This window comes from Enhydra lutris, unplaced genomic scaffold (assembly GCF_002288905.1).
Source record: "Enhydra lutris kenyoni isolate GAN:26980312 unplaced genomic scaffold, ASM228890v2 scaffoldscaffold92, whole genome shotgun sequence".
Taxonomy (NCBI): domain Eukaryota; kingdom Metazoa; phylum Chordata; class Mammalia; order Carnivora; family Mustelidae; genus Enhydra; species Enhydra lutris.
Genome location: NW_019154176.1, coordinates 3,014,267 through 3,030,961, shown reverse-complemented (window position 1 = coordinate 3,030,961; position 16,695 = coordinate 3,014,267). Strand labels below are relative to the sequence as shown.

At 55.2% G+C, this 16,695-nt stretch overlaps 1 protein-coding gene across 1 annotated transcript; it reads right to left on the bottom strand.

Moving 5' to 3' along the window:
• Window positions 1–7,571: 7,571 nt before the first annotated feature.
• On the bottom strand, window positions 7,572–16,507 carry LOC111162447 (cell division cycle 37). Its single transcript, XM_022526878.1, has 8 exons — window positions 16,321–16,507; window positions 10,853–11,134; window positions 10,397–10,505; window positions 10,166–10,281; window positions 9,956–10,078; window positions 9,257–9,439; window positions 9,089–9,160; window positions 7,572–8,154 (listed from the first exon to the last, which is right to left on the bottom strand). The coding sequence occupies exons 1-8, from the start codon at window positions 16,420–16,422 to the stop codon at window positions 7,999–8,001; spliced, it is 1,143 nt and encodes a 380-aa protein (XP_022382586.1). The 5' UTR covers window positions 16,423–16,507; the 3' UTR covers window positions 7,572–7,998.
• Window positions 16,508–16,695: the final 188 nt, after the last annotated feature.

Below are 16,695 nucleotides of genomic sequence, written 5' to 3'. Positions count from 1 at the left end.
CACGCCCGGGCGGTGTCTCCGGCCCGCCTATTCACATCCTCCGCCTGATCACCTCCAGCCCCGTTCTCTGAGGCTGTCAAAGTAGCAGCTTGGAAGTCCCCCCTGACCGGAGTTCTAACCAACACACAGCGGCAAGTCGCTGTCATTTACCGAGAAGGCTATGCGCTGAGTGTTCTCATGCAGTATCTCATTTGATCAAGGCAGCAGTCCTCTGGGGGCTTGTGTTGTCCCCATTTCTCCGAGCAAGAAATGGAGGCACGGAGAGGTGACAACGACGCCCTCCTTGACCTCACTCATCTGAGCTTTCTTCTCGACCAGCTTTCGACCTAGGCCTGAGCCTATCTTCTGCCTGCTTGGTCCTGTCCGAGTAAAGAATCCTTTTAAGTCATCCCCCATCTTTTGTATCTGATTCAGTTCCTCCCAGCTGGTTGCCACAGAAAATTGGAGAGTTGTTTGGTGCGGAAAACCCACATACTGGGTATCAGAAGTGTTGCAAGTAGAGAAAGTTTTCCTTTACCATGCACTAAAGAAAGATTTCCCAGGCTTCACCTGTGGGCCCAGTTTTAAAGAACAGTAATAAACCCACTACCCAGGCCAAGAAATAAACCCTCAGCCCTCCCCAGAAGCTCCTTGATCTAAACCAACAATCCCATCTTTCTGTCTCTTCCCCTGCTGTATTTTTCTCTGCAGTCCTTATGACATTTCTCTGGAAGTTTCTGTGAGCATTGATTTTAATGCCTGTCTTCCACTTTAAAATGTCAGCTCCACAAGGGAGGGGTCTGTGTGGTTCTCCACTATATGCTCGGCATCTGGAATTATGCCTGGCACCCAGGAGATGTCTTAAAGATGTGGGGGGGATGGTGGTGAATGATCTAGGGAGCCCTCTGGGCCTGAGCGGCTGTCCTGCTTGCTGTGGAAAGCCTGACCATGGCCTTCCGGCCTCAGCTTCCTCTCTGCCCCTGAGAGCGCAGCAGCAGGAAGTCGAAGTTGCCAGATTCTTCAACAGGCAGCTGGGTGAAGTGAGGCAGCCTCCACAGAGCACGGGCTGAGCCTGGCACTGGTGTCCAGCATCCCAGGGGGACAGGAAGTGGCAGGTGGCTATGATGACTGATAATAATAATGATGCTAATAACCCCAGTAATAAGAAGATAATTCCGGCTCACACTGTCCCAGACTGCATGTGCTTAGAATTCACCAAGCTCTTTCAGTTTCTCTTAAAGTGGGACCAGCACACCCACCTGACAGCTGAAGAAGAAGGAGACTACAGAGACTGCGGGCAAGGCTAGTGTCCTGCCCCCAGGGCCCAAGGCCGCCTTTGCAAACTCCTCCATCACAGACGTTTCCAGGCCCAGCAGGGGCACTCCGGGTCACCCCACCAACCATCAGGGTTTGCCCAGGATTGAGTGAGATTACCACTAGGGACTTTCGGGGTTGTCCTGGGACAGTCCTGAGCAAAATAGAACAATTGGTCACCAGTCCCTCGCGGGTGTTTAGGAGGAAGCTAGAATTGGGGGATTCCCCTGACCCTGCAGGGAGGGGCCTCCCAGAGCTCCCACCAGCCCAGGCAAAAGCCAAGAGTCCAGTCGGTGAATTTAAAAAAAAACCCCTTTGTGTTCTTTTGAATTGGAGGGTTCATGGAACAGTCAGCGCCTTCCCCCAAAACAGCCATGAGGCTGGTCAGTTTCCTGGGAATCCTTCCAAGGAAGTGCCATACCCTGTTGGGTACATATGTGAATACATGCCTCCAGGAAATTCCCACGAGCAGCCTTAAACTGGGCATTCCTTACTTGGGAGGAAACAAGAGTTACACACACGAAGGCTGGAACCAGAAACTCTGGGTTTGTATCCCAGCTCAGCCACTGTGGGATCCTGGGCAAACATTTAACTGCTCATACCCATCTCCTACTCTGCAGAATGGGGCTAATTGGAGTCGCAAACTCTGAGATATGTCAGAGACCTCAAACAGGGAAGTACACGTGAGATCTTGGAACCGGAGTACAGAGTGAGGGCCGTTACCTTTTTCAATTAATGATAGTTTTTGGTGATCTTTCCTTTCCCCTGCATATAGATCTATTTTGCAGAATTGTTTGATTAGGACATATCGCAGGCACTCAACGAGGGGTTGGAAATACATGAAAACATCAGCTAGATGACAGGCAGAAACCACTCAGGTGTCCATCAATCAATGAATGGATAAACAAAATGTGGTCTAGCCATACGGGGGAACTTTTGGTCATTACAAGGAATGAAGCTCTGACACATGCCATAACTTGGATGAACCTGGAAAACATTGTGTTGGGGCACCTGCGTGGCTCAGGCAGTTAAGCGTCTGCCTTCAGTTCAGGTCATGATCCCGGGGTCCTGGGATCGAATCCCCAGTTGGGCTCCCTGCTCAGCGGGGAGTCTGCTTCTCCCTCTTTCTCTGCTCCTCCCCCACACAAGCTCTGTCTCCCTCTCTCTCTCTCTAATAAATAAGTAAGTTTTAAAAAAAATTTTTAAAGTAGGCTACAGTTTATCTGTCTCTTCTCCCATGGATGGACAGTTATGTGGTTTCCAAGTGGTGCCAAGAAATGTTCTTACATCGTCTTTCTTTTCTTAAAGAATTGCTTATTTTAAGTAAGTAATTCACTCACATGGTTCTGAATTGAAAAGGCAGAAAAGGATTTTGAGGACAAGTTCTTACTCTGCTTCTGGGTCCCTGACATTGAATTACTGAATTCAGAATATGTTTATGGTTTGGTGGTTCCTAAAGTTAAGTGTAGAATTACCATGTAATCCAGCAATTCCACATTGGGGCTGTATATGCAAAGAAATTGTATCCTACGATGCAAAATGATTCAGCTGTAAAATGGAATGAAATTGGTACATGCTACACCACGGATGAATCTTGAAAATGTTATGCTAGTTGAAATAAACCAGTCACAAAATTACAGATTCTTTAAAAAGACTTCATTTATTCATTTGCTAGAGAGAGAGAGCACAAGTGGGTAGAGCAGCAGGTGGAGGTAGAGGGAGAAACAAGCTCCCCGCTGAGCAGAGAGCTGATGCAGGACTCGATCCCAAAACCCCGGGGAATCATGACCTGGGCTGAAGGCAGACATTTAACTGACTGAGCCACCCAGGCGTCCCACAAAATTACAGATATTTTATGAATGGGGGATTAAGTGTTTAACGGCAACAGTTTCCTGTAGTTAAAGCCACTGAATGGCACATCCCAAAATGGTTAATTTCATGGAATGTACATTTCACCACAATTTAAAAACACACACTTATGGAGTGCCTACTGTGTGCTGTGCTCTAGGATCTGACGATGTAGCCATGAACAAAACACAGGAATCCCTGCCTCCGGGGAGTGGATGTAAACGATATAAATACTAGTAAGTGGGTTTTATGATATGTTGCAAGGTGCTAAGTGGTAGGGAGGGAAGAAGTTAGCCAAATAAAGCGTATCAAGGACTGGAGGAACTTGTTCTAGGCTATTTGTTGTTGTCTAGGTATTTGTTGCCTATGATACTGAGGACTTCCTCTTGTGGCCAGAAGTAGTCAAAGTGCTGCACCCAGCTTCGGGTGGGTTCTGCCAACGGGGAAGCCTGGCCAGAGACCAGAAGTGGGAGAACCATGGAGTGATATCTAGTCCCCTGCTCCCTTCCTGCTGGGCACAGTTTGGGCAGTGATTGTACCTCTGGGACCACATGTTCTGCAAGGAGTGCCTTCCTTGTGGCTCCAGATCTCAATGAGTTCTGCTAATTCTGTTTCCTGCCCCTGCACCCGAGCCCTGGATGTGGTGCCTCCCTGTAGCAGGCAGAGTAACAGACCCCCCAAAAAGCCCATTAGGAACTAATTAATCCCTGGAATCTGTGAATAGGTTATGCTTCGTTAGGGAGAAGCATAAAAAGGGAGAATTAAATTTGCGGATGGAGGGGCGCCTGGGTGGCTCAGTCAGTTAAGTGGCTGCTTTAGGCTCTGGTCATGATCCCAGGGTCCTGGGATCCAGCCCCACATTGGGCTTCCTGCTCGGCAGGGAGACTGCTTCTCCCTCTCCCTCTGCCTGCCTGCCTACCTGCCTGCCGTTCCCCCTGCTTGTGCTCTCTTTCTCACTATCTCTCTCTCTCTGTCAAATATATAAATAAAATCCTTTTTAAAAAATTGTAGATGGAGGGATGCCTGGGCGGATCAGTCAGTTAAGCAGATGCCTTCCTCTCAGGCCATGATCCCAGGGCCATGGGATCGAGTCCCACATCGGGCAGTTTGGTCATCAGGGAGCCTGCTTCTCCCTCTGCCCCTCCCCGTGCTCGTGTTCTCTGTCTCTCTGACAAATAAATAAATTAAATATTTTAAAAAATAAATAAGCAAAATTGCAGATGGAAATTGAGAATGCTAATCAGATGGCCTTCAGGTAAGAAGATTATCCTGTTGGGCTCAAGGTAATCACAAGGATCCTCAAAGGTGGAGGAGGCGGGGGTGGGGTTGGAGGGTGGGGAGGACACCTGGGTGGCTCAATCGGTTGGGTGACTGACTCTTAGTCTTGGCTCAGGTCGAGATCTCACGGTCATGAGATCCAGCCCGAGTCAGGCCTGCACTAAGCATGGAGTCTGCTTCAGATTCTCTCTGTCCCTTTCCCACTGCCCCTCTTCCCACTCTATCTCAAATAAATAAAATTAAAAATCTTAACTTAAAAAAAAAAATGGAAGGGGGAGACAGAAAAAGAAATCAGAGTGATATGATATGAAGGCCTGACTTTTTTTTTTTTTTTAAGATTTTATTATTTATTTGACAGAGATCACAAGTAGGCAGAGAGGCAGGCAGAGAGAGAGGAAGGGAAGCAGGCTCCCCACCGAGCAGAGAGCCCAATGCGGGGCTCGATCCCAGGACCCTGGGATCATGACCTGAGCTGAAGGCAGAGGCCCCAACCCACTGAGCCACCCAGGCGCCCCCTGACTTATCTTTGCCATCTTTGTAGATAGAGGAAGGGCCAGGAGCCAAGGAATGGAAGCAGCTTCTAGAAGCTGGGCAAGGCAAGGAAATGGATCCTACTCGGAGCTTCTGGAAGGATTGCTGCTCTGCCAATGTCCCGATTTTAACCCAGTGAGGCTTATGTCAGGCTTCTGAGCAACAGAACTGGAAGACAGTACGTTTGTGTTGAAGACGCTAAGTCTGCAGTTATGTCACACCAGCTATAGAAAACGAATACGTTCCATATGAATTTGTTGGTTCCACAACCCCGCTGACATCCCTGACACGAATCCCTTCATTACAGTTTGTTCTGTGAAACCCTTTTGAGTTGAACTCTGTTTCTCTCACTTAAGACCCAGCAATCCTGCTTCTGGGAATTTTTCCTATAGGTAGGATGCCTGTGCTTACGGGAAACGGTGCACAAGGGTATTTCTTGCTTGTAAAAAGAGAGACTGGAAAGCCCTGAATGAAATCAACCCCAAGAAAGACACACCCTATAGCTTTCCACACAGGGTAGAAAGAATGAGGAAGTGGTGATGGACTGATAAAGGTGGGTCTGCAGGTCAACTGTTCAGTCAAAAAAGCAAGATGCATTTCAGACAGTGAAACATGCTATGTTTCAGGTAAAGAAGAGGAGAGGGGATAAGAACACATTCAATTAAAGAACAAAATGCATTCAATTTTGTAAAAAGAAAATCTTGGAAAGAGTCACAAGAAAGCATGGACAGTTGGTTCCCCTGGGCGCCTGTGACTGGGGGCGGGGAACCACCTGGGTGGAGGGCGGACAGACAGAGCTAGTTCTTGAGTGTCTCTTTTTTTTTTTTTTAAAAGATTTTATTTATCTGTTTTGACAGAGAGAAATCACAAGTAGGCAGAGAGGCAGGCAGAGAGAGAGGAGGAAGCAGGCTCCCTACTGAGCAGAGAGCCCGATGTGGGGCTTGAACCCAGGACCTGGGATCATGACCTGAGCCAAAGGCAGAGGCTTAACCCACTGAGCCACCCAGGCGCCCCTTGAGTGTCTCTTAATAGCATTTGATGTTTTAAATCCTTTCTTAAGAGAGCCGACACTATGGTGCAGGAGGTGAGGCATGAAAAGTAAAGAGGGCGCCCAAAACCTCAGTAACCAAGATAAATACTTTAATGAAGTATTTTTTAAAAAGCACAATTAATGTGAACAAAAGAACACCCATGAACAAAATACTGAAATTTTAAGTAGAGATTCATTAACAGTACTGAGTTATATTAGAGCCTGAGGCAAAAGGAAAAACCAGTAATATGGATTCCACCTTTGAAAGTTTTCACAGTAAATAATGAAGTCGCCTATCCTGGATGGCCAAGGTTTCCCCAGGGCCTTAGGAATGCCTTCCTCCTCCCCAAGCCCTCCAGATGGTCGCCATGCCCACCGTATAAAAGTTTTAGGGGATGCCCGCAGCTCACCACTGCCCCCTGGTGGCAATCAGCTTGCACACAACAGCATCTACTGGCTCTTCGCTTCAGCGGAGGTTTACCGAGTGCCCACTGAGGCCGGATCCATCCAGGGCACTGTATCTCAGGGCCAGCCCGAGGGAGAGGACAGCACACAGACCGGCAAAGCTTGGCACATGGCAGGTGAGACAACCTGCCTGACTGCACGTGAGGGGCAACTCAGGTGGGCCAGGGAGGGCCCTGGGGAGGAAGCGGCACCGAGCTCTGGTCCGAGGGGTAAGCAGCTGCCAGGGTGCGACCCCCTGGAAGGGGCAGGCAGACAGCCTCCCTGCTGGGCTTCATCCTAAAATGGTGTCCTTGCTCACTGTACTATTCTTTAAGCCCTTTCACGTGGCCCAAATATTTCATTACTTTTTAAAGGAGCCTCACGAGGGGTGCAGGGGTGTCCGGGGAGAGGGACAGGCACACGCCAAGGCCCACATTTTGAGCATTTAAGTGCCAGGCGCCCTGCTTGCCTGTGGCATGATCTCATTTTAGCACTAAGTCCCCAGGAGAAAGGCACTAACATTACTCATTGTGCAGAGGGGGAGGTATACAGAGGCTGAGTAAGTTGCCCAAGGTCACACTGATACAGAAATTTAAAGTGCTCAGGACCTGCAAGGAGGGAGCAGGAGAGGGGGAGAGTGGAGCGGGGGGACAGGAAGAGACTGGGGCAGAGAGCGCTGCAGAGAGGACTTCAGGCTTCTGCTCTCAGGGAGGGATGGGACTTGACTCCTGGCTCCCCTCTAGCCACTGCCTGTTGGGGTCTGATGTGGACTGGGGTGGGGGGGGGATAGTGGAAGTGGCAGGGGTGGGCTGCAGGCCAGAGGGGATGGGATCTGGACCCAACTGGAGGCCATGGATGCAAAGGGCAGTGATCAGAGATGGACGATGCTCCTGAATGGGGCAGGGGGCCTGGGGGCCAAGCCATAGAGTGCGGGGTGGGGCTGAGAACTCCAAGGTAAAGGAACCCTGGGGAAGAATGTTGTAGGCAGTGGAACAGCACGTGCAAGGGCCTGGAATCCGAACAGAGGGAGCTGCCCAGACAGCTGGAGGATAAAGCCTGAGGCACCGCAGGCCAGGCCTCCAACACTCACTGGGTTTCCCCCCACTCCACGAGAAGAGCTGTGTCCACAGCCCTCGAGACGCCCCCCTGAGCATCTGAAATCCTTTATTGGAAGATCATTGCTGTTTACCATATAGAAGACTCCGACAGCAGATGAACAGTGAAAACAGAGCCCATAGTGACTAGAGCAGGCCTCTGGGCTGGAGACCCCCACCCCCACCCCAGGAACCAGCCTAGCGACCTCCACCCCTCCCTGGACCCCTAGGCCTTTGGCATAATGCTGATGGGGGAGGGGTAGCCTCCTGCAAGCAGTGAAGCCCCTTGACTCAAAGCAGAGACTTGGATGAGCACTGGAGGTGGGGGCAGTGGGGGCAGGGACAGGCCCTCTCCCGGCCCCAGGCAGGGCAGGAGGCGAAAGTGGAGGAAGCCAGGAGCTGGGGAGACGGCATCTATTTCTGTTTTCTGAAGAGGGGCACACGGGGGCCTGCAGGCAGGTGGGCAGCAGCTGAGGCGAGTTAGGCGCTGACATCCTTCTTGTCGCCTGGCTTGGGGCTGGCTTCCAGCAAGGGGTCCCCGGGGCCCGCCTCCTCCCCATCCTTGGCCTCGCTGGACTTGGAGTTGGGGACCCAGAGGCCGGAGTCAATGCAGCGCTGCATGTGGTACTTCGCATCCTGTGGGGAGAAGGATGGCGAGTGAGGCCGGGCTGCCCACCCACCCCCTGCACCCCCCTACCCCCTGCACATCTTTCAACCTGCTCACTGCTTGTTCTAGACCAGAGCTGTCTAGGGGATTCTGCAATGATGGGAATGGTCTGCAATCTGCACGTGTGCCTGCCAAGTCCTTCAGCCACAGCCAGTGCCGGTGAGGAACAGACCTTTCCGTTTCATTTAACATTAACGCAAATTTAAACAGTGTACGTCCAGAATGAGAGTTGCGTTCCAATAAAACTTTACTTTTAAAGACAGACATGGAGCCTCGGTCTAGAGATCCTTTTTCATGGAAGCTTCTAGAAATCCTGGGCCAGGTCCTGCAACTAGACCCATTTCACAGATGAGGAAACTAGTGTGGCCAACCAGTGAGGCAAGCAGCAGGCACGGGTCAAACCGAGATCTATGAAGATACAGAGTCCCGTCCACCAGCACCATCACTGCTCCTAAAAGCAGCAGCAGCTGGGGACGCCTGGCTGGCTCCATCAGTAGAGCACGTGACTCTTGATCTGGGGTCATGAGTTCAAGCCCCACGCCGGGCAAGTACAGTGACAGGTGACGTGTACCACGTGCTCAGCGCCCCCAAGCATTCTCCAGGTCAGTCTCCAAAGAAACTGTGGTTTGATGGGGTAACCCAGGCTGGGGAGGAACGCCCCTTCCTTGGATGAAGGTGAGGCAACCTGGCGGGACCACTAGGCTCGTAAATGGCTCACAGGGGCAGTGACACTCGGCGGCAGGGGACATGCTGAAAACGCCGTGTTCACCTCTGGGGGTGGTCACACAGTAGAAGTGTGTGAAAGGAAGCCTGGCTGCCTCCCGTGCGGGCCACAGGGTGACAGACTCTCCCGGGGCAGCCGGGAGTGGGGCTGGAGTGTGGCCCTGGGGTGCCGTTACTCACGGTGGGGTCCATCTTGCTGATGGCATCTTGGAGCATCTGCACATCCTTCACGTCAAAGCATTTCTGAAGTTCCTGCGGGTGCAGAAGGGCTGGGGGTCAGGGCCTAAGTCCCCAGGGGTCCTCCCTGCTGCCCCCCCAGCCCCCCACCTGGGGACAGGGGAGCCGCACCTCAGGGAGAGACTCATAGACTTCAACGGGGTCCAAGCCGCCAGGGCCCAGCCGCTTCTTGCGCTCCTCCTCCTCGTACTCCTTCATGGCCTTCTCGATTCGCAGCTTGGCGCGGCCCCGCACACGCTCCTTGAAGGCCTCAAGTTCATCGTTGAAGCCCTCCATGTACTGGCGGTCGGCGGTCTGCAGGGTCGGGGGCCGAGAGCTGTTCACGGGGCCGCGCCCAGATCAGCCCGCATAGGCCCGTGCAGTCTCCTTGCCGGCTCTGCCATCTCTGCGCTAACAACCACCTGCCTACCCCATCCCCCGAGCCACAGACCGGCGACGCTCACCTCCTCCACGACCGCCTGTGGGGACGGCAGGCACCTCAAACTCAACATGGCTTGCTCGCACTCTGGACCACTCCGCACGGGCTGCCCTGGCCTCAGTCCCCCCAGCCCCAGCATGGGCCGCCCTGTTCTTCCAGGCGCTCAGCTGAGGAGCCCTGAGGCGTCCTTGACTCTGTCCCTTAACCCTGTCTTTCAAACTGCCTGGGAGCTGGCCACCGGCCCCTCCACACCTCTGCCCTCCCCTGCTACAGCAGGCTCCGATCCCGCGGCCGGGAGCCCGAGCGGACGCGCGGACACCCCTGCTGCAGACTGAGGCTGGTGCGCCACAGAGGGCCACACCCCAGCCCGGCCCGGCTCCTGGGCACGCTACCTTGATCTTAGTGAAGAACTGCCGGAAGCAGGCCCGGGGATCCACCTTCAGGCTCTTGGCGAGCTCCAGGATGAACTGCATGACGATGGTCTGGTGTGCCACCTGCTCCATGAGCGCACATTTCTGCGAGAGGGAACAGACGCACCAGGTCACCGAGGGGCAGTCTCGGGACAACGGCTCTTCCCCAGCCCCGGGGCAGCCTCTGCTCACCTCCTCCACCTCCAGGTCAATGCACCAGATGACCAGGTAGTTGGCCGTTTCCTCGCACACGAGGTGGACATTGTCCGACAGGTACTTTTGGCTGTCATCCCAGCGGCGAAGCATGCCTACGGGAAGGCGTCGGCAAGGTGCTGAAGGGCCCCGGAGGCAGAGGGCCGGCCCCTGCCACGCGCACCCCACGCCCCAGCAGCAGCGGGCCCCTCCACCCCGCGCCCAACTCACCAAAGTGCTTGATCTGTTTCTCGTACTTCTCCACGAAGGTTTTGTGTTTCTGCTCCCTCACCTCCTCCGACTCCTCCTCCGCCGGCTCTGGCTTGGTATTGACCATGCTCTGTGGTGGGGCGAGAGGGGGAGTGGGCTGGGGCGAGGCCGCAGGGCACCTCCAGCGCGGCCGGGCGGGCCGAGGCCGCAGTGCCCATCCCTTCCACGGCGGAGGCGGTGCCGGTGTCATGAGCATCAGTGTGGCGGGAGCCAGGGTATGGCAGGTGTGGCCTCGGACTAGGGCCTTCGGGCAGATCAGAGGGGCGGTACCAGTGGGGTGCTTCATCCGCCCAGCCCCGCACACCTATCCCTCCACCCCCACCAGCCCGTGCCCACCTTGACCTGCCGCCCACCACCTACCCCTGACCAGCACGCAGCACCCCGCCCCTGCGGGAGGGGAAGCCCCGCCCCCCCCACCTTGCTGAAGCCGTCCTTGCTGAGCGTGTCCACGTTCCAGGGCATGTTCTTCTCCTTCTTGCGCATCTCCTCCAGCTTCTGCTCCCAGCTCCGCTCCTCCTTACGCAGCTGCTGAGCCTCAGCCTGCAGCCGCTCGAGCTCCACCTTGCTGCCCTCGCCCTCGGCCACCTCCAGCTCCTTCAGCTTCCGCTGGCACTCAGCCACCTTGCGCCGGCACTCGCGGCAGCCCCTGTCCAGCTCCTCCTTCTCCTTCTGGAACTGCTCCATGCGCTCCACCCGGGCCTGGGGGTAGATACACAGCCCGTCACTGGGGGGGAAGGGCTAGTCCCTGGACCTCAGCTCCACCCCACCCAGGGCTCTACTCACTGCACCTGGGATGGCCCAGGGAATGTATGCGCCACCCTCTGTGGCCCGGATGGCCGGCTTCCACCCCCACCAGTACACCTGCACACAACTGCGTCTGTGCACGTCGTCATACCCCCCACCCAGGCACCCTCCGGGCCATCTACCACACTCAGCAAAAGCCCAAGTCCTACCCATGACCCACCCACAAGGCCCTGGACGGTCTTCCCCTCCCCTCAGTCACACTGGCTGCCTCACCCTTTCTCCAACCCACTTCCAACCTCAGGGCCTTTGCATTGGCTGTTTCCTCAGCCTGGAAAGCTCTCTGTTCAGATTCCACCTCCCAATACCACTTACTCCCTTATATCCTTACCATCTTTGCTCAAAGGTCACTTTACAGATGAGGCCCTCCCCTGACCACCCTGCTGGCAACCTCCCCTTACTCTCGCCCTGTGTCACCTTCCTCCTCAGCACTCATTACCTACTAACGCCTGGTGATAATTATTTATTGTGTTATCGACGCTGTCCCGCTCCGGGGATACTGGCTCCATGGTGGCGGGGATCTGCTCACTCTTGTATCTCACACACACCGCACACATGGGAAACATTTGTTGGATGAATAAAATGATGAAATACTGGATGGGGGTCTCAGGCTCCCCCTCCTCCCTAGAGCTGCCCTTAGGGACACTCGGGTGTCCTTCCTTGCCCAGCAACCTCCTCCAGCCGCCTCTGCCCCCAGCTGAGGCCTGCTCACTGGCCCTGTCCTTCCCTCCCTCTCTGCTACCCAGTCCTGACTACTTCCACTTCTAGATGTCTCTCCAATTCGCTCCCCTCAGGGCACTGCTGCTGGACTGCTGCCAGGACCCCTTCTACTCTGTCTCCAGGCCGGCACACCTCCTTCAGCCTTAGCTCGGGGACCACCAGCCTCCTGTCCCCCTTCCCCAGCTGTTGCTCCCCAGACCGCCTCTTCGGCTGTTCCCCAAGCTCAGATGGTCCCTTTTCATTCCCCTTCTCGCTCAGGTCCCCAGCGGACCCCATGTCACACAGCATGGCCCCGTCTGGTCCCCAGCCCAGCTGGGCTCCATCACCCCCACCGGCTCTCAGCAGTACCTGCTCAATCTCGAACCACTGCCTGAGCCCTGAGAGGCGCCCTTACCTTCCGTCACTGCTCCCTGAAGCTGGACTCAGAAGCTGCGAGGCGCTGAAATCCACACATCTGTCTGCAGCCCTCCCGCCACCCCCACCTAGAGTGCCTGGGTTCAGACAGGAACCCTGACCCTTGCCCCAAGCTGCTCAGATAGCACCAAGGCCCCACGGGGGCCTGGGTCCCACTCTCCTCTCCCAACTCTGGGTCCCAGGCAGATGCTGGCCCTCATGGTTCCCCAAATGCCCCAGCTCGCTCTTGACTCGTGGCCTCTGCACAGGCTGTTCCTTCCACCTGGAGCTCTCTTCCCTTTGCTCCACTTACTCTGCCCCCGGGTCTCAGCTTCGACAGAGCCTTGTCCAAGTGCCCCCATGCCACATCATTGTGCCCCCAAGGCCCCTTCATGATCCCCAGATGACATGATAAGATGCTGGACGACAGGTGCAGGGCCCCGAATGTGGGGTCATAACCCACAGCCACCGAGTAAAGGCCAGGTGTCCCTGGGTCAATCCCTTAACCTCTAGGGACCTCCGTTTCCTCAGCTGTCAAAGGTGACAACAGCCCCGACCTCACAGGATGGCACTAGGAGAAGCAAAGGAGATAAGAAGCTCAAGTCGACAGTCCAGAGCTGTGCTAGATACTCAGCAAGCCCCTTTCCCGTGCTAGCGACTGCCACTACCATCCAAGGGGACAATTTCTCTCTCTCTCTCTCTGGGGGCCATTCTGGGCCTCAAACAAGAAAATGTACTTGAAGCGTTTAGGTCCATTTCCAGCCCAGAGTAAATGCTCAGTAGCTGGGAGCGGTCGGCGCCGCACAGTCCAGTCGCCCAGCTCCACCACTTACTGGCAACGTGACCTTAGCTGAGACACTTAAAACTCTCCAAGCCTTGGGGTTCCTCTTTGGGAAACGGGGCCTCGGGAGTTAGTCCCAGGAAACTGCTGGCAACCCAGTACTCAGTAGTGAACACGCTCCACTGTTACCGCCGTCACAGCCATGTTACCGCCGTCACAGCCACTGCCACCAGAATGGTCTCCCGACTCACTTCTGGGCCTTCTTGGAGGCCGTATCCCCAGGTTCTAGCACGGAGCCAGGCGGGCGGTGGGCGGGAACCAGGAAGCCTGGAGCCTTCTCTCACGCCCCACAGGACTGCTACAGTCAATCCCGAATCTCACTTTGCCCATGTGGATAAAGGCCGAGAAGGGCCTTTTCTTGTGGAGGGACCAGAGAAAGCAGCCCTGGGCCCTGCCCGTTCCCCTTCCTGGGATGGGCCTTTGTTGCCCAGGAGGCTCCCTGCCGTCAAGAGGCTGGCATCATCGCTGGCCTCAGGTGGCAGCAGGAACCTACCATCCTGCTGACTCCTGCTGGGCCGCCACCGAGCTCTTCTCGGTGTCCTCTGAGTGGCCGCCAGGGAGACTGAAGCTAAATAAAGGTCTCTCAGAGCCGATGGGGGCGGCAGCTTGCCCAGCCTGGGCTTTACACCTCTGGGAGGGGCTGGAGCAGGCTGGGCAGGGCAGACGGGGGGGTGGGGTGGGGGGGGCTGCAGGTGTCCCCAGCCATCTGCCCTACAGATAGAAAACCCGAGGCTCCCAGAACCTTGGTGCCATCCAGTTCCACGAAAGGAGTCACAAGAAACCAGTAACAGCAGCTGGGGGTGGGGGGTGGGGGCGGGGCATGGCAGGGCCTGGGAGACTCCCCTGTCCCTTTCTGGATACCTCTGGAATTTTTCTTTCCCAGGAGCACGGATCACCCGAATAACAACAATGATGCTAACGGCTCAAGTTTACAGAGAGTTTATCACTCACCAGATGATGTCTATCCCAAGGACATCACACAAGTTAAATAAAGTAACCTCTCCTACCTAAAGACCCTTTCAGGCAGATACCCTTAGTAGTCCCAGCTTGGGGAAACTGAGAGACAAGATCAAACAACCCGCCGGAGGTCACACAGTAAGCCAACGGATTGGATTCCGGAGCCAGGATTGGACCCCGGGCGTGCAGGCTGATACTCAGAAGCGCACCAGGCTACCTTCTCACTAATCCCACCTCCCGGGTCCCATCTGCTTACTCCCTCCCAGGCCCTGAGCCAAGTTCTTGTCGAACCTAATCTCATTTCATTCTCAGGTTGGTCTCCGGAGGCAGGGAGAGTACAGCAGTAAACAGTAGGGCTGGGATTAGAGCCCAAGCTTGCCTGTCACAGCTGGAGATGCTTATCTCCCCTCCCCCTCCCCCACCCCCTACGATGGTCCACTACAGCTCCAGGGTCCTCAGCAGGACGGGAAAAGGTCCTGTGCCAGGAGGGAGGAAGGCATGGTGGGGAGGATGCCCTTGCTACAGTCAATCCCGAATCTCACTTTGCCCATGTGGATAAAGGGTGACTTGCCACCCAGCAGGACCAAAATGTTCTCAATACAGCTGTATAGATTAACCTCTTTATGTGAGAGAAGTAGGTGTTCCCAAGAATAGACTTATTAGAGCTCTGCGCAGATCTTAAGCATTTCGTAATAAAATGTTACACACAGCAAGAAATGGAAGTGCTAGAACTTTCTTCTTACTCCGTGGCTTGCCTGGCAGGTACACTCCCCTAGAGACTGCTGCCGTAGGGTAAGGATTGGAAATGGGACTAGAGACCAGATGTAGGGACAAAAGACACCACGGAATGGGGAAAGGCTGTTCTAGGAGGTTCTGACTGGGAGTTGCCTTATGCAAGGGTGGGGTGAGGAATTCCTAACTGGAAGGTTCTGAGAGATCCCTCGTCCTCAGTGTGAGAGTATAGTATACACCAGTACGTCGGTGTAGGAGCTCAGATTTGCGGGACCAAGAGGTTGGACTACTAGGACTTATGAGAGCTGTTTTGTTGGCCTGTGAGCACTGCTGGGCAGGGAGAGAGGCAGGAGGACACCCAGACAGGGTTCTGGGATCTGGATTTGGGGGCAAATAGGTAAAAGAAGGGATGGTAAATTTGGAATCAAATTGGGCGGTTCTCTAGTGAGAGCAGGTACAGTCTGGGTGTCTGAGAGCAGCAGACTGAGCTGGGGTCAGGAAGAAGGCCGGGTGGGTTTGGGTGCTGGACTGGAGTTGGTATAAGGCATTCCAAGGCTGCCAGAGGCTCCTACAGGAAACTGTTGGGGGTGGGTGGTGCCTGGGCCTGCAATACCAAGGAGGGGCAGGGGCTCTGGAAAGACCGGCCGGAAGCCCTGCGGGGTAGGGTTTCCTGGTATAATGGGAAATGGGGTCCACAGTAGGAGACGCTAAGAGTGGCTGGTATTAGGAAGGCTCCATCACAGTGGAACCGGTTGTTTGGTCTGGAGGGGAAACGGGTTCCAAAACTCCAGGCCTGAATGAGATTGAAGGCCCTGGTGTAGCACCCATGTGCATTCCAGGGAAGGGGTCCTGGCTATGGGTTGGACTCCAAAGCCAGGAACAGAAATCTCGGGGAAGAACACAGTTCCTTGTTCTGTTGGGAGGAGGAGCAGGATCTCTGGATCTGAAGGGGAATCCCTGTCAAGAACTAGGAAAGAAGATCTCAGAAAGAATTCAAAGTATTGAGCATTCTACCATTTTGGGAGGGGCGGATGGTAAATCCAAGATCAGAAATGCCTCCCAGAATAGGATCAGGATCCAGACTCTGAGGCAGAGTTCTGCGTGCAAGTGGAAAGTCCCAGAGGGGACTGAGGAGCACCCCCAAAGCTTAACAGTTTAGACTCGGAGAAAGGTTCCCTAGGGGTCAAGTGGGAGTTCCATGCAGAAACCGAAGGGGAGGCCCGAGATCTCTAGTAGGGACTCGGCGCCCTGGCAGTTCTGGGGTCCGGAGTTGAATCGAGGAACCCCAAGCGATACTGAAAGTCCAGACTGTGCGTTGGGAATCCCAGGTGTCAATGGCGGGGTCCCTGGCACTACTAGGGGTCAGAACTCTGGAGCGGAGTCCCGGGCGCTGGGGGGAGGGGCGGGGGAGGGAGGCAGGGGATGGACGCGCGCACTCTACCTGGTGCCGCCAGCGGAAGAGGCTGGCCGTGTCGATGTTGGGGTGCGTCTCGTCCTCATCGTCAGACACCTCTATGTGGTCCCACACGCTATAGTCCACCATCTTGCCTCAGCGGCTCAGCCCGCTCGGGCCCCCGGTCTGACTCTGGCGGTGGCAGCGCCGGAGACTCGGCCTGCGGAGCCCCGCCCCTTCCGCTTCCGCCCTGGCGCGCACGTTCCCCGCCCGCGCATGACGTTATATCCCTAGTAACCGCGGTGGCGGCAGTGGCGACCCGGCTTGCCTTAAAGGGTCAGGCGCATGTGTTCAGGCCCCCGGGAGTCCCCGCAAAGACCCCGCCTCATGGGGCGCGGGGCCTCGGCGGGGCATCTCCTGGAG

What these genes read in the sequence shown, in the direction of transcription:
- LOC111162447 (XM_022526878.1), bottom strand. Translation starts at nt 16,422, where the DNA reads ATGGTGGACTATAGCGTGTGGGACCACATAGAGGTGTCTGACGATGAG. An exon ending in TCTTCCGCTGGCGGCACCAG is followed by an intron (nt 11,135 to 16,320) that starts GTAGAGTGCGCG and finishes ATCTACCCCCAG; the next exon opens with GCCCGGGTGGAGCGCATGGA. An exon ending in AGTTCTTCACTAAGATCAAG is followed by an intron (nt 9,440 to 9,955) that starts GTAGCGTGCCCA and finishes CCGACCCTGCAG; the next exon opens with ACCGCCGACCGCCAGTACAT.